The sequence below is a fragment of the Calypte anna genome, chromosome 2 (genome assembly GCF_003957555.1).
Source record: "Calypte anna isolate BGI_N300 chromosome 2, bCalAnn1_v1.p, whole genome shotgun sequence".
Taxonomy (NCBI): Eukaryota; Metazoa; Chordata; class Aves; order Apodiformes; family Trochilidae; genus Calypte; species Calypte anna.
In genome coordinates, this window is record NC_044245.1 from 90,260,844 (window position 1) to 90,284,205 (window position 23,362).

At 37.7% G+C, this 23,362-nt stretch overlaps 1 protein-coding gene across 1 annotated transcript in view; it reads right to left on the bottom strand.

Moving 5' to 3' along the window:
* The window catches only part of INVS (inversin), an 87,227-nt gene that overhangs the window by 4,211 nt on the left and 59,654 nt on the right, over positions 1-23,362 (bottom strand). Inside the window, exons 9-15 of the mRNA XM_030446394.1 lie at positions 21,921-22,076; positions 20,169-20,398; positions 18,543-18,649; positions 15,374-15,586; positions 8,731-9,032; positions 4,898-5,690; positions 513-745 (exon numbers count right to left, since the gene is read on the bottom strand). Of these exons, the coding sequence (XP_030302254.1) occupies positions 513-745; positions 4,898-5,690; positions 8,731-9,032; positions 15,374-15,586; positions 18,543-18,649; positions 20,169-20,398; positions 21,921-22,076 (2,034 nt within the window). The remainder of the gene's footprint in view (positions 1-512; positions 746-4,897; positions 5,691-8,730; positions 9,033-15,373; positions 15,587-18,542; positions 18,650-20,168; positions 20,399-21,920; positions 22,077-23,362) is intronic.

The window sequence follows — 23,362 nt, forward strand, 5'->3', positions numbered from 1 at the left end:
CAATGTTACCAGAAAAGATGCTGCTGCTCTTCCAGTAAAGAAAGGCCATCTGTCAGCAAGCCCATATTCTTCAAATGGAAAAGATTTACAACTAATACAAAAATTTTAAAAAGTTTAAAACAATGCTTTAAAAATAATAATTAAGCATTTGTCCAGATATCCACCCTGTATCAATACAGCCAGTTATCCCAGTTCAACTGCTCTATTTTCCTTCCACTTTGATATATGTGAGCAGCTCTGGGTTGCTCGAGAGCCATGCTGGAATAATGCTGTGTGGTGATTCAAACTGGTTTAGCAGCTGTATTTTAAATCTGAAGCTGTTTAAATCAAGTTGTTCTATGGTTTTTTTCAACTTGAAACAGAAACGCAATTACCCAGAACACCTGAGATTCAGACTAGGTTTTATGAATGTTGGTACCCCTATTAATAGGGTAAGAAGTGTCTAGAAGAATAAACTCTTATAAAAACAAAAGCATAGCTATATAAGATAAGCACAATAAAGCCAAAATTACCATAGATCTGCTTAAGGATGGACTGCTTGCTACTTTTTATGGCTGAGCTGGTTTTGTTTATAGGTTTTGGATTTTTACAGGAAGGAGCTGATTTCAGAGGGCTCTGGTTCAGCTGTTTCTTCCAAGCAACTTGAATGAAGAAGGCAGCTGCCTCTTGTCTCCATTTGTCTTCATCTTCCTTGCACTGCCTCTTGGCACTGAGAAGCTGGAACAACTCCTGTCTTAGCTGGTAACTAGAGAGCAGAAAAGAGAAGAGCACTTGTTTTAGGTGACCTGTTTTAACTTCAGTGCTTTCTACACATCAGTTCACATCGTGGCTTACATGAGTAACTGGGAAAACAGAACTCCCACGGATCTGCTAAGTCATTTGGATGAGAAATATTTGCTCAGGAGAAAAAGTAGAAGCTGGGTTCAGCTCTGGATGCAGCCATTGTCTCACACAGCTAACAAAGATCTGGCATTGCAGGTATCAAAAGGTCCAATGCTGCAACGTGGTATCAACTGCTTTATAATATATAGAAGATTTGGAGAAGACAAAACCTATAAATATTTGTGATATACCAGTATAATCAATGCTGTTTTCTCTTTTTCACAGCTTAATAACACCAAATTTTCTCATGGACTCTCAATCTATCAATGCAAGAGACAAGCTAAACCTAACAGGTTAAACCACAGTTTCTCTACAGAAAACTAAGGAGCTTTCCATCCCTCCTCTGAAGATGCTCCCTCACCTTCTTTCAGCAATCTGTTCTTCCTTTTTCCCCCTTCCCTTCAAAGGCTCCCTTGTCTCCCAGGCCAACCTTGCCAGGGTTGCTTTGATCTTGCACAGGGTCACAGCCCTTTTCTGAGTGGCAACAGCAGATTCTCCTTCTTCCCACTTCTGTGATCACTGCCACCAGCAACCAGGAGTTGCTGAGTTTTTTTCTGGACACTGTTAGAAGTGCTCTGATAGAAGTGTTGGCATTTCACACTCACAAGTCAATTAACTGGCCTAGCAATTAACTCTGGATCTTTGCTGTACAAACCTGTCACAAATGAACATTAAGTAGCGCTTGTAAAATATTAATTATGAAGTGTTTGGTAACGAGCCAAAGCACACTGACCATCACCCCCTCCAGCATACAATGAGGCTTCTACTGGAGATGGCCCAGTAAAGGGTATACATGTTATAAGCCAATGAACTGCATTATTCCAACAAAATAGCAGAGCATACAGAAAGTGTGTACATAAAAGCACAACAGAACACCAAAGAGGGGCAATATGCTCAGTTACAGCCCAAATAATTTTAAACTTTCAATACGCTCAGTAAATTGCCTCCTTGAAAGTTGCTGGGTGTGACAAATGTATTTTATCTTAATTTAGTCTTAATTTAGTGGGGCTTCAAAATTCAGGCATGTACTTTTAAACAGCTCAGTAAAGTATGTAACAAATGTGGGGAGCACCTGCACCTTACCAATAGAAGTTCATAGTGCTTGCAAGTTGCAGAGCTGTGTATGAATGTGGAATGAGAGAATTATTAAGAGACAGAAGAAAAAAAAAAGATCCAGTTTTGTTAAATAACACATCACTTAGAACTTTTCAACAGGGTAAGAAAGGAAGAGAAAGTGAACAGGGGCACAATTGCAGTGACTCGCTAGCATAGCTTGAGCAAGGGATGGGTTATGTGAATACCACTGCAGGAAAAACAATTGGGGAACTGTTTCATACTTGAGCAGAAAAGAATACTGAGCTTTTCTCTTGGAATTCACTAATTATTGCCAGAAGTCTTTGCTGATATGTGAAATGACCCATTCACAGGCACTCCACTTTGGCACCCACCAATGATTTCATGTTTGTACAGAACTTCTGGTAGCTTTTAGTAACAAGAAAACAACTGTGGGGCTCTGACACTGACAAGATGTAGGTGTTATCTTTAGAGTATGTGCACATTTTTTTTAATTCAGCTCTCCCATAGCAGGTCATTCAGATCCTAGGGAGAGAAAAAGAATGGGACCAAGTTTGATGCTTTATAAGTCTGGTGTGGTACCTTAACAAAATACCCCATGCTCGGTCAATAAAAATACTGCACATAAAAGAAACATGGAATGCATGTGCAGAACGACAAAGCTGGCAAATGGTATCCAGAGTCATTGTTACAGAAGCTCTGATCTTAAAAAAATACTGCTGGTCAAAGTATGCATATAGCAGTAATATATTAAAAAATATAGCTTGGCTCCAGCAGGAGAGGAACAACAATGACAGTAACAAACCCATTTCCAGTGCCTGTTGACACTCTGCAGACCCTGGAGAATGGCAGAGGCTGTGGTGCTCCCCTGGAGAGAGCAAGCCAGACACACACAATCTGCAAGCCTCAATGAGCTGGATAAGCAATTAACCTTTGGCAAGCCACACACCTTAAAATACACTTTTGAGGACTGCATTTATAAAGTTTGTGGACTGTGGGAATTGAAAACTTTTCCTGAGAAAGGCAAGTTTAATATACTCGAGTAGACCTGTCCAATTGTGTTGTAGCTCACAACAGCTCTCAGTAAACTTCCAGTAAGTAAATCATGTAAATTTGAGAGTGTGACAAATGTATTTAATACCAATTTAGAGAAACACCAGAATTCAAGCACATCCTTCTAAATGTTTCTAATGTGGTCTGCTGTCCTTTCCCTAGGAATGGGCAGCTCTTCCTGAGAAAGCCAGGACTTCCTCAGACTTCCTAAGTTAACAGTAAAAAGCAATGGGAGAATGATTGATTCTCTAAACTCCACAGATAAGTGGCTACTAATACTTGTCTCTTAGCTCTGTTGCATGTAGCACAACAGGGAATACAGGTATCACCCTATCTTGGAAAGTAAGAAATTAAGGGATTTTTTTGAGCTTGGAAACACCACTGAAAGAAGGAAGAACAATCTTATGCCTCTTTTTTTTAGCTCTTCAGAGCTACATGTTATCTTTTTGTAAAAAGATCTTCTCTTGTCAAAAAAGCAGGCTTGAACAGTAAGTATTCAGAACTGTTCTCTCTCAACTTTTGGTTCTGGCCTTGGTTGATGAGGCCCAGAGGAGACTGAACAGCTCAGGCTGGCTCTTGATGATGAGGAGAGCAGTCCCTGATGCTCCAGCTCCTGAGCCCTCCCCTCAGATGCTGCCCTGCACTGGGCAGACAGATCGTGCTTGGCTCCTGGAGCAGCAGGGAGTAGAAAAAGCCCCTCTGAATTTTTTTTGGTGAGGGAATTGAAGCATCCAACATGTCCCCAAATAAGGGAAGTCCACCAGTGAATCAGTTAACTTTCTGCATACAGTTGGGCATTAAGAACTGATTCTGCTGCTGCAGGGAACTTGCAGGTTTCCCAGGGGATTTTGTAAAGGATGTTCCAACCATCTATATGCTCCCAGACACCCACCAGTGGATACCTGTGGTAGTTTTGCTGGGGAAACAAGGTTTGCATTACTACTGAGCTATACCACAGAGTGTGGGAGCTGAGCTCTCAAAGGAACTTCCTTGTTCTTTAACTGACTACTAAGATATATTAAAACATATATGAAACTGCTAAACCAGTGAAAGACCTGGACAAATCAGCTATTAGTAAAAATCAGCAATTTATAGTTTTATGGATCCACATAAAAACTGAAGAAAATGTCAATAAAAATTAGAAAATAAGAATTATGTACATATGCTAACACTTCACCTGCAGCTGCCATACTCTTACTACCAATTTTTATAAGAAATTAAGTATTAAAGCACACACAGATCACTACTGTATTTATGAGGCTGAAACTCATGCACTCATGAAAGCAGGATAACACTGTGGAAAGCAAACACTGGGACATCTTGCTCCCTCTTGTCTGCCTCTCCTCTACAGCAGTTCCTGCTCAATCAAGTCACTCAAGTTAGCCTAAGTTTTGGCAACGAACTCTATCTGAGCTCCCAAACCTCTCCTGGTTTGGATATCCAGTTAAAAGTCAGGTCAGAATACAATTTCAGATGTGTCAGTAAATGGCAGTGAGGGATCAATCTGGTTACAAAAACCTTTTCAGGTAAAGCCCCGTGTCCCCAGATGTGCAAGTTTGCTAGTGAACCCAACAGCAGTGAACTCCAGGCTGAGGTAAGTCTGGATCAGCACTCTGGAAAGAAATATCAGTACTTGAAGTAGAAATTCAATATATTTTCCAATAATTAAAAGTCATTATTTACCTTGCAGTTTTTATGAACTTACTAACATTATTCTAGGTGACTGGAACTCACTTCCACTTGTTTGGTGAAAGATTATTAAATTCCTTATTTAGCACTGGTAATGTTGTACCAGAAGGACCAAATAAACCACACTGCCAACAAGGCTAATATGATTTACATCTGTTTGTATCTCACTCTTCTCCAGCTACTGAAACAGTAGTCTTACCGTCTCCACGTCCTCTGTATGACTGTAGCAGCATAGTTCTTCTTCCGAAACAGCTCTTTTCTTTTTCTTTCTTTTTCTATTATCTGCATTCGAATCTCTAGAGGGATCAGTTCAATATTTGTACTTTGCCATGCAACAGAACATAACGGATCATCTCCACTCCTGGATCCAATCACACCTGTTTTTTCCAAGTTCAAAGTGTCCCCATGAGCAGAACACTGCGCTAAGTTTCTCGGTGCAGTTCTGGAAGGTTCTGCCTCAGCAGACAATAAAGGAGAGGCCTTTTTTGCCAGTTCATTACTTCCCACTCTGTCAGCTTGCTCTGCAGCATGCACCCCGTCAGTTCTGGTGTTTACAAATGCTGTTTTGGCACTTCCTGGCCTGCTGGAGCCAGCTGGTGACCATCGCTCATCGTTCACCTCTTTGTTTCTGGGTTTCTGCTGATGCCTTTTGCCTTTGGAAGCAGCTTCACACTGCTTCGAGCTTCTCGCAACTCCACCAGAACAACTGGCGTGGCAGAAGAACCCAGATGCTCTCTCACACTGCTCCCTGTTGCCAGGGGAAGCCTGACTTTGATCTCTCAGCTTCTCACCAACACCAGCAGTCCTACCAGCAGAAGTCTGCCTTCTGCTCCTCCGAGCTTCAGCAGAGTGTTCCTTGTGCTTTTCTCCATCTGGTTCTGCAGCAGCAGCTGCAACGTGGCGTTTCCCTTCCACTTTTGTTCCCTCTTTTGTTTTGCCGCAGTGGAAATGGACACAACCTGACTTGCCTCTGACGTGTTTCCTCAACAAATCTTTAAACAGAGAAACAGAAACAAATGTTCACTCTCTGATCCAGTTTATGGCTCTAGTTTTGTTGCTCAGTTACCTTTGAGGCACACCAGGATTTACTTAAACAAAAACAACGTGTGAGCAGGAAAAATGTCAGATACCTTACCTGGCTTTGTCTCCTCCCAAATCTTCTAGCACTGAGGAAAGAAACATGAAAACCCACAACGGATTTGAGAAAAAAATGTGGTTTTTAAAGCAATAGCCAATTTGTTTTTAAATGAAAGTGTTTGTTTTGGTTTTTTTTTTGTTTAATGCTAAAATACCATTTTATAATTTTAATTCCATTTTAATGTTCAAGTTCCACTACAAACCAGAATATAGCTATATAAGAGGACACGACTGCCTGTAACTGTACGGTCTCAATTTTTTTCATCTGCTTACCATTCCACAAGTACTTTTATCTCTCAAATTACATTTGAGCTAGATGCCTAAAAAAAGTCATAGGGAGAAACTTATTTCTCCACCAACCTGAAAATACTGATGGTCTTCTAAACAAAAAAATGCTCACCACACAGTGAGGGAGTGCAGCCCCCTGAACACACCTGCTTGTTCCAGGGAAGACACCCCAATACATCTCTCCCTTTCAAGCTCATTTGGCTCAGCTTGTGCTCTTGCCACCCTGCAGCCTGGCACATGGGGACAGGGTAACCCACTGACCCAGGAAAAGCAGAGTACTTGGCCTCTCAGTACTTCCCTTCACATTGTAAATGAAACCACAAAGCCCTTCCCATTTTTCCCTTGCTGCAAGATGCCTTTTCCAAGCACACGGTGGGAAAATAAATCCAGTGTGACAATTGCTTCCTCTCGTGAGGATGACTTGGAAGCCAGACAAGTGCAAAATATAAAATCTCCATCTAGCATCCACCTTCTGTTTTGCTAGGAAACTAACAGGGGAATGAGAAAACGGACCGGACAGGTGCCTTACCTTACCTGTTAAAGGGCAGGTAAGAGAGCAAAAAGAAAAGTAATCTTTGACAAAAATCTTCTAGATTATCCAAAACCTGGTAAAACCACACTACATTTTTTTAGAACTGTATAGGATACAGTTTATAAAATACTCCCTTGATTGGGTAACAGACTATGGCAGATTAACAGACTATACAGAAGAAACTCAGCATTATTATCAGTGGTGTCTCCAACAGAGAAGATTTATCACCATGACAGGTCTGTATTGACTGAGAGGTTACTATAATTTATACATGGTTGTCATATGGGTAATTAGTCCTGTATTTTAATGTATCATTAATTTAATTATTTTTTTTTAAATCTATTTGAATCAACAATTTTAATCTCCCAGGATTAAGACAGAAATTCCCCTTCCCTCTCTCATTACACCAGGGAAGCAGATTATTTTAAAAATGTGTCTTTTGAAGCCCAGATTTCTGTGGGCATACTCCTACTCTTAATGAGGCCAAGTACAAAACTGTCAGTGCCATCAACAGGAATGATTTGGGGCTGACAGTCAATTGAAATGTATGAAAATTCGAGCACTGTCACAACACTATTTTGATCTCCCAACAAGTTAATTTTTACAGCTGCGAGGCAAATGTACACAGCTTTGTAAAATGGGCTCGTTCTGAACTCAACCTAACCCACAACTTGGTACAGTATGTAGAACACATTCACTGTAAGACATTTAAGTTGTTAAAGTAGAATATGCAGAACTTCCCAATCTGAACAACTGGAAAACTGAGGAATGGAAAAAAACCCATCACTTAACTTATCAAGATCATCTTCTGAGGTTGAAACAAACTTTCTTAGCAAGCAATAACAAGCACAGAGCACAAAAAAGAACTTGCTTCTTGATACTATAGTTAAGGCAAAGGAGAGAAAATACATAGGGAAATCTCATACTTCAGGGAAACCTTCAATTGAAAGTCCAAGCTCCATGCTCCTAGAATTTGCTGCTGGTTGGGATTCCCCAACCTACCGGGAAGGGAAGTGTAGACAACTGAACATCAATGTAGGTTTTTCAAACATAAGTATTAGAGCTAGAAACTTTTGCAGAAAATCTGGCAAATTCAGTCCTGCTCTCCAGTCAGTCTGACCCTGTAGTCTGTGTTTCCCATGGACTACCTACTTAAGGTCAACATATTCCCCTGTAAAAGCTAAAGAAATTTAGGAAAAACTATTCAGTAGGAACAGCTCTTTGACTTCTTTTTCCTTTGGATTATAATAATACTCTGATCAGAAATGACAGAGGAATTAGCAAAAAAATTACATAAGCGAAGGAGTCCTTGCTACTTACCTTAAATAAACTACTTATTAAATTTTTTCTTCAAATTATAACAAAGATGCTTTAACCGGTTTTGAAAGAGTTGAGCCATTGCTATAACTGTCTGCAGTCAGAACTGACTGAAATGTTATTCAAATGTTTATCATGCCAAAACTAATGTAGGAGTGGTCAAGAAATGGTGATAAACTCATGATGCATTTCTAGATTGTATAAAAGAGTGGAGCAGGGCAAGAAAAGCTTTAAGCAAGCCTTAAACAAGTGTTTCATAGTACAATTCCTAAAAACAGTCTCAATTCTCAAAAAGTACCTTAGAATGTTCTCAACAAGAGGACTTCAAAGACAGGTCATTGGAGAGCTCTGTCACAGAGAACCAAGCTGTCTGAACAGCCCCCTCTGTGTGTTAGAGATGTCACTTAGAAAAATTTTACTTCAACTTTGTTTGAAAACAAATTACAACTTCTCCATTAACATTTTTCAAGAATCCTACAGATCTTTAATCTCATTTTCTCCAAACAGTGCAAGCAACTCCAAACAACCTGTTCTCACATAATTTAGCTATTTTTACAGACACTGTAGATACTGGTATTTTTGACTACTTAGGCTGACATAACACGTGCAGTAAAAGAATTTGCATCTAACTCTATCCTATATAAATCACTTAAATAATGAAAGAACAAGAAATGATACAGTAAAACAGGTTCTACATATAAAACACTCCCAGACATGGATAAAAAGGATAATCAGAACAACTAAAAAAGTTTACAAACCTTGCCTGATGTTATGACCTTCACTCTGAGGCTCTGCTGATGGGCAACTCTCCTTTGGTGTCCCTTTGCTGTGACAAGCTTTAGGTGAACCTCTACTGTTTCTCTCTGGTTGAATTTGTGAAGCACTGAGGGAAAGAGGTCTCTTATTCTGTGTCTCAATTTGCTTATTAAGTAACTGTGAGATGCTGGTAGTCTTCTCTCGATTTGCTGGATTCTGTTGTACTCGAGCCCTATTTTGCTCCACGTTCTGCACCCCCTTCTGCAGCCTGGCTTCTTTTCTCTTACTTTCCTCTTCACGTTTCCTGTAATTATAGTCAAGACCATAAGAATTCCACAGACAAAATCTAGTAACCGTGTTTCTCCTGAAACCTGACAGCACCACAATAAAACCTTGACTATAACACTTTTTTGTGTGTGTGTGTGAGAAAGGGACACCTATTGCACTGAAGTCCATCTAGATCCAAAATAACAACTGACTTGCAGCTACAGCCTAGTGAAGGTGATGTCCTTACAAGTCAGCTGCCTATTCAATTTGTGGTAGCTTTTTTTTTTTTTAACACTCCCTTGTTGGAAATAAAACTCAGTTTCCTTATAAATATATACAAATTAAAAGCAGGACTTTCAAGAGGTGTCAGAAGACAAGAAATACGACTCTAATTTTTTAATTAGTAATGAAAAATGCTTTAATATAAGTAGTAATGAACTATATCGGAAAATCAGAAAACTTCAATAAAAGACAATCTCTTTGAAAATTATTTCTCACACTTACCAGTGTCATAATTAATACAGACACTTATAAACTATCTTCAAACTAGCTACTGGTGCTAACTTCCTGCTATGCATTTATAATTAGCAGATAATAAACTTACTTTGCATAATCAGATTAACTGTTATACAAATTATAAAAACTGAAAATATGTGAGTGAAAGACTTGTGTGCACACCGTATGCCATTACAATGATGACATTCCACTTTCCAAAAGGAAAGAAGTCGTGCATCTCTTAAATAATGTGGATATAAAAGGGAATCTTGGAGAAGCTTAGGGAAGGCACATCTGGTGAATACTGTTTTGCAACCTCTTTTGAAATACAGTGGGAATGCCATCAGACTTTAGATTTGGAATCCGTTTTCCTGCAAAGCAGAATAAACCCAATGGCAGGCAGCAAACATTTCGCATCTACCCGCCGCTGAATCTGGCTTTATAAACGAAGCGCTGGCTGTAGAATGAACTGACACTTCTCCTGATGGAATGGACAGGTTGTAAATGTCGTCTCGTGTAGCTGCCTGATATCTTAACCTGCTCCCCATGCTACAGTGTAGTTTGCAGACTGTTGACACATTAGCTCACAGCAGAGCATATGACAGGTTAGTTATGCAGCACGCCAGCCCCGGTTCCTGTGAGTCGTATCAATGCCAGTGTATGTCACTTCTCTGTGAGCTGCTAAGGAGAAGCTTTAACTTTATCTGTCAGTACTATCTTATCGAGTATGCTCTGCAGAAGCAGCTGATTGAACTTTGTACCTGAGAAGCTGCTAATTGATCTCAAAAATACACTCCTGGCAGCCCGAAGTTCAGTATTCCCTCTGGCACAGGAAAAAAAAGTGGCTATTTTCAAATAATATCGGCATTCCACAGGCTGACTAGGTGAGGGTATCTGTCTCATGTACAGTATGGATCCCACTGACACTGCTCTGCTGTTTAAGCTGATAAATCAGATCTTACTATTCACAGAACAGTCATTTTTTTTCTTCACAAGAATCAAGCGTTTACCAGCATCCTCCATTAGAAAAGAAGGTGTGAGAGGGGTTGTGTGATACACGATCAAGCCCAAGCAGCCTGCAAATTTGGATGAGAAGATTCACTCTAAACACTAACTTCAGTAACATTCCAATTATTGAAATTACACAGGACTAAAAGTTGAGAAGAAGTAAAAGGTTGTTTGGTTTTTTTTCTAAAAGGTCTTGTTTGTGTGCTAATTTTTCAGCTGAAACCAATTAAATCAGTAAATGAAAGGGATTTCAGAGACCATCATCCTAATTGTCACAGTAGAGCGTAACTGACTAACAGACTCCTGAAGAATACTCGTGAACCTCCCCTTGAGGTTTGCTTTATTTAGTTAGAAATATAGTTTGTTTTATAATGAAGGAAATTTTCTAAATTAAATTTTCCAAGTTTTAGTGCTGTTTAAATTGAGAGACTAGGGTTTATGAACAAGTAAAGCAAGCAGACAAATTTCTAATTGAAGGGTCCTAAGTCATTCTCAGGAGGTTCTGGCAACTCAGAAGGATCCAAATTTTGGCTCCGAACAAAGAAAAATGCACTGTGATAACCAAGCTGCCATACCAAACCTTCCCATTGTATTTGCCACAGAATCTTGTCCTGAATGATCATAAATTTGTACTTCATTACGAAAGTGAGAGAACAAAAACTGAAGCTTTAGCAGATGGAAAGGAACAGTTTCAGCCTTAAGCATTTGTGAAGACACAGAGATGCTTTGAGTTTTGGATCCTGCCAAAATGAAACCAAACTTTCCTATTCTGTGAAGAATTTGTTGCTTTTTGTATCTATTCAGTGGAGGAAGATTTGAATTTATAATATGTCTCTGTGCTGGGGGACATAAAAATCAGTTACAATTCATAACTGATAATAGATCTCTAGGTATGTTCCTACTGCTGCTAAAGCTTTATCTTGACCAAGAAGAGCTCTGCTTTTTGTTGTATAAATAGATGTCTACTGCTATACAATTAAGCTGGATGTTTGTTTTTTGAAAGCATGACACTGCTGAATCACATGTTCAGCTTATGATCTAATACAACCTTTTAATATATAGTCCTTAAGAAAAAGGCTTAAAAGGCAGTAAATTCCCACCCAGCATTCCTGTGTTGATAAGTCTTGCCAAATGTGTAAAGCCTTCTGTTCATTCTCACCTACCTATTTTTTCCTCAACCACTTCTCAGATGTATTAACACCATTCTGATTTCTGCTTTCATCTTTGATGTGCTTACATCTACATGCTGCATGCACCTTGGTGCCATTTGGAAATTTAACATTTTACTTCTTAAATTAAAATATTGGATTCAGGATGGATTTACACAGAATTCTCGTCAGCATACACTTCCAGTTTAGAACCATTAAGAACTACCTTTTTGTTAATTTTCTTCCTGTTTTCACTCATCTGACAGCAGTTTGACGCAAGGTACATTGCTGTACTTAGCTAAGGAGAATGGCACATGACAAAGCTTGAAAGCTTCAGGCAAGTCTGAATGCCAGGTACTGTTGCTCCATCACCACAAAACCTGTTATTCTGTTACAGAGCAAAACTGAGTTTGATATAGTTTATTATTTGCAAATTAAGATCAGTCCTTATTTCTTGCTTTGTTAAATTCCAGATGGATTATTCTTTCACAGTCTTTCATTACTGATATAATGGAGTCACCCAGTGAAAGCTTAAGGGACTGAAGCATAATTCATATGAGAAGAGGCTGAGAGATCTGGGACTGTTCAGCCTGGACAAGACAAGGGTGGGAGGGGAATCTCATCTATGTCTGTAAATACCTATATATTTATAGGTATTTATAGGCATTTATAGGGACACCACCCCTATATATCCCTTTCCTGACACTACCCATTTGGTGAACTTGGCAGTGCCAGGTTCATGGTTGGACTTGATGACCTTAGAAGGTCTTTTCCAAGCAAAATGATTCTATGATTCTATGCCCAAGTAAGATTTTTAAGCTCTTCCTTTGCAGCCTGTCCCTGCTTCCACCTCCTGTGTTATGCCTTTCCGCATCTGAGCTCTGTCATGGCTTCTCTGCTAAACCAAACTGGTTTCCTGATACATCTGTTTGCTCAGTGACATAATAGTGTGCCTGCTGTTTTGGGCTGCATCAATCTTTATTTTCTAAATTACCATTTCTTTGATATAGGTTTGTTCAACATGGGAGAATATGTTTGTGTAGAAATGTTTTGCAGGCACCCAATACACTGAGAGTAACTGAATGTAACTTTTCCAGAAAATAATACAGACATGAGATGTTGCTTGACTTTCTGTTTTTTGTTTTGGTTTTGGTTTGTTGTTTTGTTTTTTCTTAAAAAAAAAAAAAAAAAAAAGAAAGAAAAGAAAGAAAAGAAAAGAAAAAAGAAAAAAGAACAGGCTAATTAAAAGTATGCGGGACATAGGAACAATTTCTATTAGTGAGACTCTCTAAAACGACATATTACAAATCAAGTTTTAAATACATACACTGAAATAGTAGGGCGGGGTGTCCAATCTAGGAGTTCACCATTAATCTGCTTTCCCACATAATGTCTAATTTTATCTGAAGAGCAGATTTTTAAACATCAGCAAGGATATTATTTTTTTGCATGTAGCAACACCCTGGCCAATTTTAGCTGCGGAATGCACAGATGGGTGTGCAGAATGATGACAACATAATGTCCCCTCTAGTTTATTGCAGATTATAAAACTGCAATTAAATAAAATTTGTTATGTGACAACATGATTTGCATGTACACTGCAATTATATTTTAATTCTGGTTTTATGGTATTTAGTACACAGACTTTCTTTCTATTGTTTTCAAACATATCAACAGCATCTTTGTAAGCTTCAGAAAGTACATCAGAAACTCAGAAGGAAAACAATGAGAAAAACACCCCCAAATTTCCATGAGGCAATCCTTTTTCATTTATTCTTCTAGATGGTGTATTGCAGATTTTTCTTAAAATTACTGTCATCACAGTGAATAAAATTCCCTCATTTGGTACTCAGCTGTGACCACACAGCCAGAAGCAAAGTTCTCAGAATTAAAAAGAAATATATAAGATATGTGGGACATTTTAAAAGGCAAAGGCAGCTTCTCCATGCATGGGTTTGATTCCTATTGACTTCAGTGGAAAAGGTAAATAGTAGGGGTTTGCAAGTTACAACCTCAGGATCTAAAGATACGAGCAAGAGATCAGTTATCTGGTATTTCTAGCTATGGTTCTTATGGGCATTAACAATTATTAACCAGTGAAGTAGTAGCAGCATTCAAACCAAATCAAGGTCAGACCAACCAGATACACAGAACATCAAACTACCAAATATGAACTAGAGCAGAGTCCATCTGAGCCTGTCTATGATACATGGATGCAACAAAAATACCTTGAGGCCCAAAAATTACCTTGTGTGTTTATTCATATGACCTCTCTTTACAGAAATAGTCCTACAAAATCATGCAGAAATCTTTTCAGGTGGTTGTTTTTCATTCAAGAGTCAGCTTTCTTCAAGAGAAAGCCAGGTACTAATTTATTCTTCTTCATATTATGACTCTTTAGGATAAAGCCCAAACAAGCTAAGTATTTTGGTGATCATTTATTACTCAGCACTGGTGAGGCCACACCTCGAGTACTGTGTCCAGTTCTGGGCCCCTCAGTTTAGGAAGGATATCGAGGTCCTGGAGCAGGTCCAAAGGAGGGCAACCAGGCTGGTGAAGGGACTTAAGCACATATCCTATGGGGAGAGGCTGAGGGAGCTGGGGCTGTTCAGCCTGGAGGAGGCTCAGGGGAGACCTCATCACTCTCTACAACTCCCTGAAAGGAGGGGGTAGCCAGGTGGGGGTTGGGCTCTTTTCCCAGGCAACTCTCAGCAAGACAAGAGGGCATGGTCTCAAGTTGTGCCAGGGGAGGTTTAGGTTGGATATTAGAAAGAATTTCTTTACGGAGAGAGTGATCAGACATTGGAATGGGCTGCCCAGGGACGTAGTGGATTCTCCATCCCTGGAGATATTTAAAAAGAGACTGGATGTGGCACTCAGTGCCATGGTCTGGTAACTGCAGCGGTCGTGGATCAAGGGTTGGATTTGATGATCTCTGAGGTCCCTTCCAATCCAGTCGATTCTATGATTCTATGATTTATGTACCTTCTGACTCCAGACTCACCACCTTCCTACCGTTACTTCATTTAAATAGCATAAGAACTCTAGACAGAACCCACTCATCTTACAAATAACTATCTGAATTGCATATGTTAGTTAACTATAATCTAATATAATTATTTCATGATAGAAGTCTAATTCAAGGGCAGAAAATATATGTTCCAAGACAGAAGCTGCAAATAAAATCTGTGAGATCAGTTTGTTAGAAAAGCACAACCTCCCCTGTGAAACAAGCTAGGACTTATTAAACCAGAATATCCTGGGTTTTTTTCTTCATCTACTCACTCATTTATTTTCAAAACTGATATCAAAGACTTGATAGGTCACTAATTGTGTGTTTCCATTACCTTAGAGAGAGAAATATTTTCCAAGCCTTTTTATCATCACATAGAATATCAGTTCAAGATTCACAGAGAGTAACAAGCTAGCTTCTCAGCTTTTGGTATTTTGCCTTGTTCTTGTATATTATATAAAGCTTGCTATTTAATTTGGGATTATCTGGAAAATTATTTTCATCTATAGATGTATAAAATAAATTCCATTATATGCTTTCTATAGTTCCATTAATTTTACTAAAAGGAACAAGTGATAATAATAAGTAATAATAATAATAAGAAGAAGAATAAGAATATGTGATGATTAAGGAACAGAAAAAATCATACACTGATATATAGAAACATATGAGAAATGTCTACTTGCTGGAGTAGATTTCAAGTCTCAGACTTACTTGGCAGCTGCATCTTTTCTCAGCTGTTCATGCTTCATTAAAAGATTCTTCCTCTCTTGAAAAGCCTTTCTAACTTTGTATCCTTTGTAGACAGCCTGAATCTTGAAAGCAGCTATGTCCTGTATGGCAGCTATAGATAGAGCCCCATGTTCTAACATGAACTGAATCACTTCATGGTGTTCACCAAGCAAGGCATAATCAAGTGGAGTGTATCTATAAAACAGAACAAACCCACAACAATTATCACTTAACAAGAATTCTAAACATAATATACATTTGTTTCATCCTCATTTCATAAAAAGGCAACTTCTAGTATACATCTAGTTCTACAGGCTTACTGTCAAATCTGGCTTTATTTCTATAGGACTGATGAAGGACACTACAGGTGAGCAAGCAGCAGTGTCAGATCTTCATAGAGGGATATTTTTTTTTAAATACTAGGAAGACTTAAGTCTGTTTTCAAGTGTACAAAGATGCTAAAATATTAAGTGGCTTTGCTTTTAAAAAAAAAATCCCAAAATTCTCATTGTCAATGCAGGGGAAAAATGTACATAGGTCTCTCACCAACACTGAAACATTCAGCCAAAGACACACAGTGATGGCAAACCATCAGTCACAAACCATAATCAAGACAATGTAATAGAAGACTATTAAACAGCAAGTGTCAGTGCATGTGACTGGGAAAATTAGGGCTCTTCTTGATGGTAACCTGCTAGGACGTAATGCTGGTAAGCCAAGAAAAACAGACAGAAAGCACAATTGGACTTGCCACACAGCAATGATTTGATGGAAGGATTAACAGTATCTGAGCTGAAGTGTCTGCAGGAATAACGACAGTGACATAACATGAAAATGTGTATGTCAAGGTGGGTTGCTAAGAGCATTTAAAGAGATACAGAGTTTTGATAACCCGGGAATGGGAACTTCAGAAGGGACTTCATTTCATGTTTTTAAAGGTATACTTAGTTTTGAATATTTTAAACAACAAGTACAAAAATATTAAGCTAAACTTTATGCTACTAGCATGTTTGTACCAAGATAATATATTATATTGAGAATTCCAGTCATGGAGAGCCATATTCTTAATCATGGATTCCCTAATTCAGCTATAGCTACCTTTGAAAGTAAAAACTCACAAAAATAAAATCTGAATAGGGGTTTATATGATTGGTCTCTATCCATTCAATGCTGCTTACATACACTCCTCACAACTAGCCATTACTCTCATGTCAGTTCATGCTTTGCTGTAAATTTTATTTTCCACTGGTTATCTCTCAACTAAACTTTTTAAATCCAGGTGAGGTCACAGGAAAACACACAAAGAAGACATCAGCTCTTATCCATTATTTGGCATTAAAGTGGTCAAACAGCAGCTAGGCTGGCACCAAGCCATGGACCCAGGAGATCAGGTTGTTATGAAATAACTTTGTAAACAAAACCAAACCTACTGCCCTTCAGACTAGCACTAAATCATCTATCTGCAAGCAATTAGGCATCTTATAGTCCTAGAAGCAATCTCTGCTCCATCTTTTCACAAACCTGTTTAATTTTATTAAATGTTGTTAATTTATTAAATGTTGTTAATTTTATTAAATGTTGTTTTATTGAATGTTGGACTAGTAGCTCGTAACTCATCTTCACTTTGACAAAGTGAAGAGAAGCTTCTTTTTGTAAGTGTATTGGAAAAAAAAATTACTATGTTGAAATTGCTACTGATTAAAAAATTATGGATGGATTTATGGATAAACCATACCTATGAGGTTATTTTTACTCTCCCTTCTTGCAATACATGACTTGATTCTTCCACTTTCCAGACTTCTGATCTCTTAACAATAAAACAAGGTTTTGTAGATGTTTAAGAGGCAATCATGCAATTTTTATATACAATACACACCTTTTAAGGAGAACTATACTTAGAAAGTGATTCATCTAGAAATATTGGTGATCTGTTTTGATTTGCACATGCACTAGTGCTTAAAGGGCTGACCTTTGGAATATTTTGAGTTATCTAGGTTTCAACATAAGACCATATACTAATGCCAGAAGAGAAACAAAACCAGATACTAACTGGATGACAGTAGTAAAACCACAGCTAAGGTCTTTTCCTAATATTTCAGCATCATTAGTATATTTCTACAAAGTAAGGAAAACAGCAGTCTTCTTTCTGGCAAAATGGTGGGTTTTAATCTTACCTATTAAGAGGAATTTAATTACAACTGTTTATTTAATTTCCTGTCAAAAATTACTGAAGAGAGCCTTGGCACTGCTTCATTAGGAATTACTTATATTTGCATTTGTGTTTCTCAACAAAAAATAAGAACAGAAAAGGAAGAAAGAGAAAAGTCCTCTAGAGAGCAAAAGAGAGACGATGAAGGCAGAAAGCAAAAACTGGGATAAGCATGGAAGACTCAGATATCACCTTAAATATGGGGTTCCCAAGTTATTTAAAATGTCTAAATATTCAAATGTATATGGCATAATGATCACAATTTTATTTATAATTATGAAGAGGTCAACCACTTTTAAAAACACCTTACAAATTTCTGCTAATAGTAATTATCTTCACAGTCATGTGACTAATTCAAACTCCATAACCCAAATCACTTTAAAAAAACTATTATTTCTATGTCAATGAAAGACAAAAAGAGATGCAAATGTACTGTCTCTTTGTGATTACAGGCAGATTTTTTTTTTTAACTAAGCCTTTAGGAAACAGTTAACCACAAGGTAATTTGAAATCACTATTTTAAAACATAACATTTCTCCCATTTTCTTTCTTCTCACTGTATTCCTACCAAATAGAAAAAAAAAACAAACCCAGTTTGCTCCAACAAAGTGTCTTTTCATCCATTATCCACTGTCCATTATATCCACTATCAAGTTCATATAAATTAAGATTTTTAATATTTCAAACAAGACTATAATGAGTAAATAAATGCAGAAATCTCTGTAAGTTACAGGTTCAAAAGTATAAACAGATGAAGTTGCAATCCCTTGCCTAAAGATGATTTGTGACATTAGAAAGGCTGCTTACACTGAAGCCAAATATTTTGGCACTTCTTTTAGATACAAGACCATGATTTTCTGGCAATATCTGAACACTCAACATTTAAAGTAGTAGGTAGCACTTTTGCTAAATTAGAGAATAATATATCCAGACAGGCAATACCTCTCCTCACTGTTTTCCATATGATTAGGGAAAGCATCAAAACCAAGAAGCAACTTTATAGCATCAAGGTAGCCATTGTTACAAAGCCAGTGCAAAGCAGTCCTTCCCTGTAAACAGGAGAACAAAAATAAGTATTATCCCTCAACTCTATCAAGCCACAGTAAAAGTCTTAAATCATACTGTAATTCAATGCTTTTCTGAACATGGAGGGCAAACTAATTCTTCTAAAATAAATTTCTTGTAAAAATAAAATAACACAGCATTTAAATATTGACTTTTTTTTTTTTTTTTTTTTTTAAAGAAGATTACTAACTGATGCTTCTTCACTTTAAGCAACAGTAAAATCAGCATCAGGAAACTGGAAACTGGCTCTAGAGTTGCTCTCTTTGCAGGTATGCTGCTCAGGATTGAAGCAGCTCTCATCAACCCTTATAGTTTGGACTGGTTTCTAGGCTGCTTTGAAACACTGTGACAGGACTGAAAGACTTACAACAGAAATCCAAAATCAGGTCAAGTTTGAGGAAAGCTTATCAGCTCAGGCTAACAAAGACCAGCTCTCAAGCTGCGTTTTACACACAGCCAGCCCATATATGACCAGTCTTAGGGATTACAGAACCACAATGCAAATACTTCAAACTTTGTTAACAAAACACAGATATTTCACTTCACTTCCAAGCCATGCCTTCTGTCAGTGTCTTACTTTTCTGAACTCCAAATGTAGGAAATACTTAGAAGGCTGGGTAACACCAAAACCCATGAAGATATTCTGATTTCAGTGCTAGCAAGCCACCCCTCAACTCCAAGGGCTGAAGAGCTTCAGTGTCTCCGTGCCAAATAGGTGAAGCTGATGTATGTGTTCAGCTGTACTAAAACTGATGTCATGCAGAGCTGGTGGCAGGCTGAAAAATCTCCCCAGCCTGCTCTGTAAAACTCATAATAAACCCCACTTTTCATTACCTGGAAAATTATCCTTGCCCTACAATGAATAGTTACAGAAAACTTTATCAACTTGTGTGAAATTCTTTTGATTCATGAGGTTCTACCAAATTATGTCATATAACAAAGAAATCTGCTATATGTTACGCAATTATTCTGGCTCCTAATTTCACTTACTGCTTGAATAATGGCACAAAAGAGCATATAATCAATGTTAATTTATTTTTTTTTTCCACCTGGAAGACTGACATGTATAGGGATATTTATGTGGGAAGCAGTTCTTGTGCAGTCTCACTTATCTTACTTGCTCTGTCTTTATGCTCAAGAAACACACTACAGACTACAAAATCACATTTCCATGTCAGCTGTTAATATCAAATGACAGAAGTTAAGAAGTCAGATTATTAAAATTACTGCTTGTAAGGTCACACTTTGACAAGGAAAAGTCAAAAGTGATATGGAAAAATATAAAACTTCAATTCATTCTGCATATTAAAATACTGCTTTTCATTCAAGATTTTAGAAATGAAGCCATAGGAAAAATTATGTCAGGATGCATTTCCTTTTGTGATAAACAGCAGCAAACATGTTTTTATGTCCCAGAAAAGACAACAACCTTGAAAAAAAGGAAAATGCTTTTTTTATGGTTATTCTGAAGTTAATTAAATAGCCCAGTGAAGAACAACATACCTCCTTATCCTGAATGTTTGGATCTGCATTGTTTTCCAGCAACACTACCATGCAGTTAATGTAACCTCCATAAGCAGCACACTGCAGAGGTGTTCTGCCTGCATAATCCTGCACATTAGGGTTGATTTTATTTTCTATCAAGATTTGGCACACATCAGCATTTCCTCCCAGGGCTGCCCAGTGAAGGGGCGAATGGCCATCTTGGTCCACCAAATCTACTCTTGCTCCTCCTGTAACAACACATACATAAAAAGAAAATTCTTTGAGTGAAAAGAAAAAAAAAAAAGAACAGGCTTATGTTCAACTATAACTCATTTGGTAAACTGGCAATTCAGAGAAATTTTTCGGAAAGTAACTTCAGCTTTGTCACTCGAATCCTAAAACCTAAAGAAAAACTAATCAGGAATGAGACAGTTTCAGTGAGTATCCATCCTCTTCTTAGAATCTACAGGTTTGCCAAATGCCCTAGAAAAACCCAGCCTGTATTTGTTTCAGCCCTATTAATTTCCAGTGTAACTTTTATTTCTTAACAACAATCTCTTTTGAATATTAGACTTCAAATGAAGTATATTTTTAAATCTCTAGAGCATACAAAGATAAAACATTTGCAGTGTAAGAAGGAGTAAGTGTAAGAAGTGAAGTGTAAGAAGGAAAAAGCTTGATTTTATAAAATTTAAGCATGTTAAGAGTTTTAAGTATTCTCTGTGTATTCTTGTAAATTGTAAAACTCCATAAAAACCAGACCTCCAGAAACAAAAAACTGAGCCAACAAGAAGCAATGATAGTCTATATCATAAAATATTTAATCAAACATAACTAAGTTCTGATAACTAAGCTTCTTGAACCTACAAAAGCTAACTTGCATAGGAGGTGGGACGAAAAGCTCCTCCTAAATGGGGTTAAAATATTCCCAGCAGATCAGAGGGAAGCCCCCTCTGATCAGTAAGAAAGATTGGGTGATGGAAAACCTGCAACTTCTTAGCCTGGATACTTCAACTGTCCATAAATGGGATAATACCTCAAGTAGGAAGCAGGCTGCTTCCAGCTACTTAGAAGTTTTATGTGAAGCTAAAATGAAAGAATTTTCCATCAAAAATACAATTTTTAAAATTGTTTATTGTTTATTGACCATATTGCTTCCACTTTAGCAGAATTTTTACAATTATCTAAAACTGTGTTACTAAATCTTATTTCTGTCTACAAATAAAATATTGCTTGCAAAAAACAATCAGAGAAAAACATTTAGAAATTTTTTAAATGTTTAGAAATGCTTAGAAACATTTAAAATTAGCTGGGATTTTTGATAGCTACCTTAATTAAAAGAATAAAGATTAAATTCAATAGTCAAAAAGCCTTCAAAGAAACCTAAAAATGTTTTCTCACAAAAGAGAAGAAAGCTTAATTTGGTATTATTTACTGAAGAAAAATAAGAAAGACAAACAATCAGTTGCTAGGGGAAGAGGCAGTTTGAGAGACCAGAACATACTTGAAAAGGCTTGAGCAGAAAAAGCTGTGAAAAAAACTATTCCAATTTTGAAAGTTTTATATTTAACTCTTCTAGCACAACATTCTGATAATCTTTTACATTTACTAGTGCTGTTCAACAAAGGGTACTTACACACAAAACCTGCTTTAGAGAAGTAATTTCCTACCCCACCTCTTGCTCAGCTGTGCTGTTTATTTCCCAGTCCCACAGAATGCAGCAGGAGAACTCTGACCAGGCTTGTAATTTGTAAATTCATAACATCTGACCTTTAATAAGTGTTTGGATCACTTCTTTGTGTCCCATCTCACAGGCTCGGAAAAGCGGGGTATGCTTCATGACATCCAAAGCATCTACCTGTGCATTATGTTCCAGCAGCAATTTCACTGTGCTGACATGGCCAGAAAGGGCAGCAGCATGTAATGCTGAAAGAATAAAGTAGTTAGGAAAAGAAAACAACACAGTACATCATGAGATTTGGAGGTTCACAATTAAAGCAGTCAAACTAAAAATTCTTTTTGGCCACTTTGGGCAAAAATGTGCTTTTCAACCATAAGAAAGGGAAGGACCGCAACAAGTGATCACTAACCACATATCCTCGTGGTACAAGCAACAGACCAATAAGCAGAGAAACTGTTAGCCCTGAAATATCCTGTACAAATAGGAATTTTAACACTAATGCTACCAAGCTTCATTTGTACTGAGGAACTGTGGAAGGTCAGCAGCTTCCTATTAGGAGACCATAACATGATCTTACTTCTGCTCCATTATGTGGCATTTCTAACATCACCCCAATGGAGATGAAACTGGCCATTGCCAATCAAAGAAAGCTTTCACTATTTCTTCTGTGTTTTCCTAAAAATACTCTTTTTTTTTTCTTTCAGATAAGCAAATCTGTCTCAGTTAAAGGTAATTCCAGGTAAGTGGTCAGCTGTTGGTTTTTTTCAAAATTACTTGGAGAAAATTTTACACAAAAAATCACACAGCAAGGCCACCACATTGCACACAGCATCTGCAGGTTGCTGATTTCTTCAGAAAAGAGATAAAAAGATGATGAACAGACTAGATACTACATTGTGTGTTATCCCAACAGTTTATGAAGTTCACTTGTATGGAAACTTGCATGCAACGTTGATTCTGCAGACTCCCACTCTTCTGTAGCTTTCTTTGCCTTCTCACCTTCAAGTGCATGCAGACTTCACTTGAGTTCAAACCAACAAATCACACTGAACTACCTTAGGACAGTAAGATCTCAGAGGTAAGGATGTGGTGTCCTTTAACTGAAATTGCATCATCCAACACAGCATCCTGCTGGCACTGCCAGATGGAGTTGAGGAAAAAAGTTGAAATGCCAGTCCAACAAGTTCAGTGTTCTCTTTGAAGGAAAGGCAAGCCACACACATGTGGCAATGAGATTTCAGACCAAGAGAGGACACATATATTGCTGATTTCAGTTAAAATTTATGTTCAAACAGCATTGGATTATTTCCTATAGTCAGCAATCAAATTAGAAGATCTATATTCTCAGAGCTATATTCCCTTCCTTACATCTGAACTATCTGACAAGTGACGACATCAAAATAATTCAGAACAGTGGAATTCATGAATGCACATTTAGTAGAGTGAACTCCTATTTCCTCACAACATTTCGAAAATACTCATCCTTGGTAAGAATTTAGGCTGCTCAAACAGCTAATTTGGGGCTCTAAAC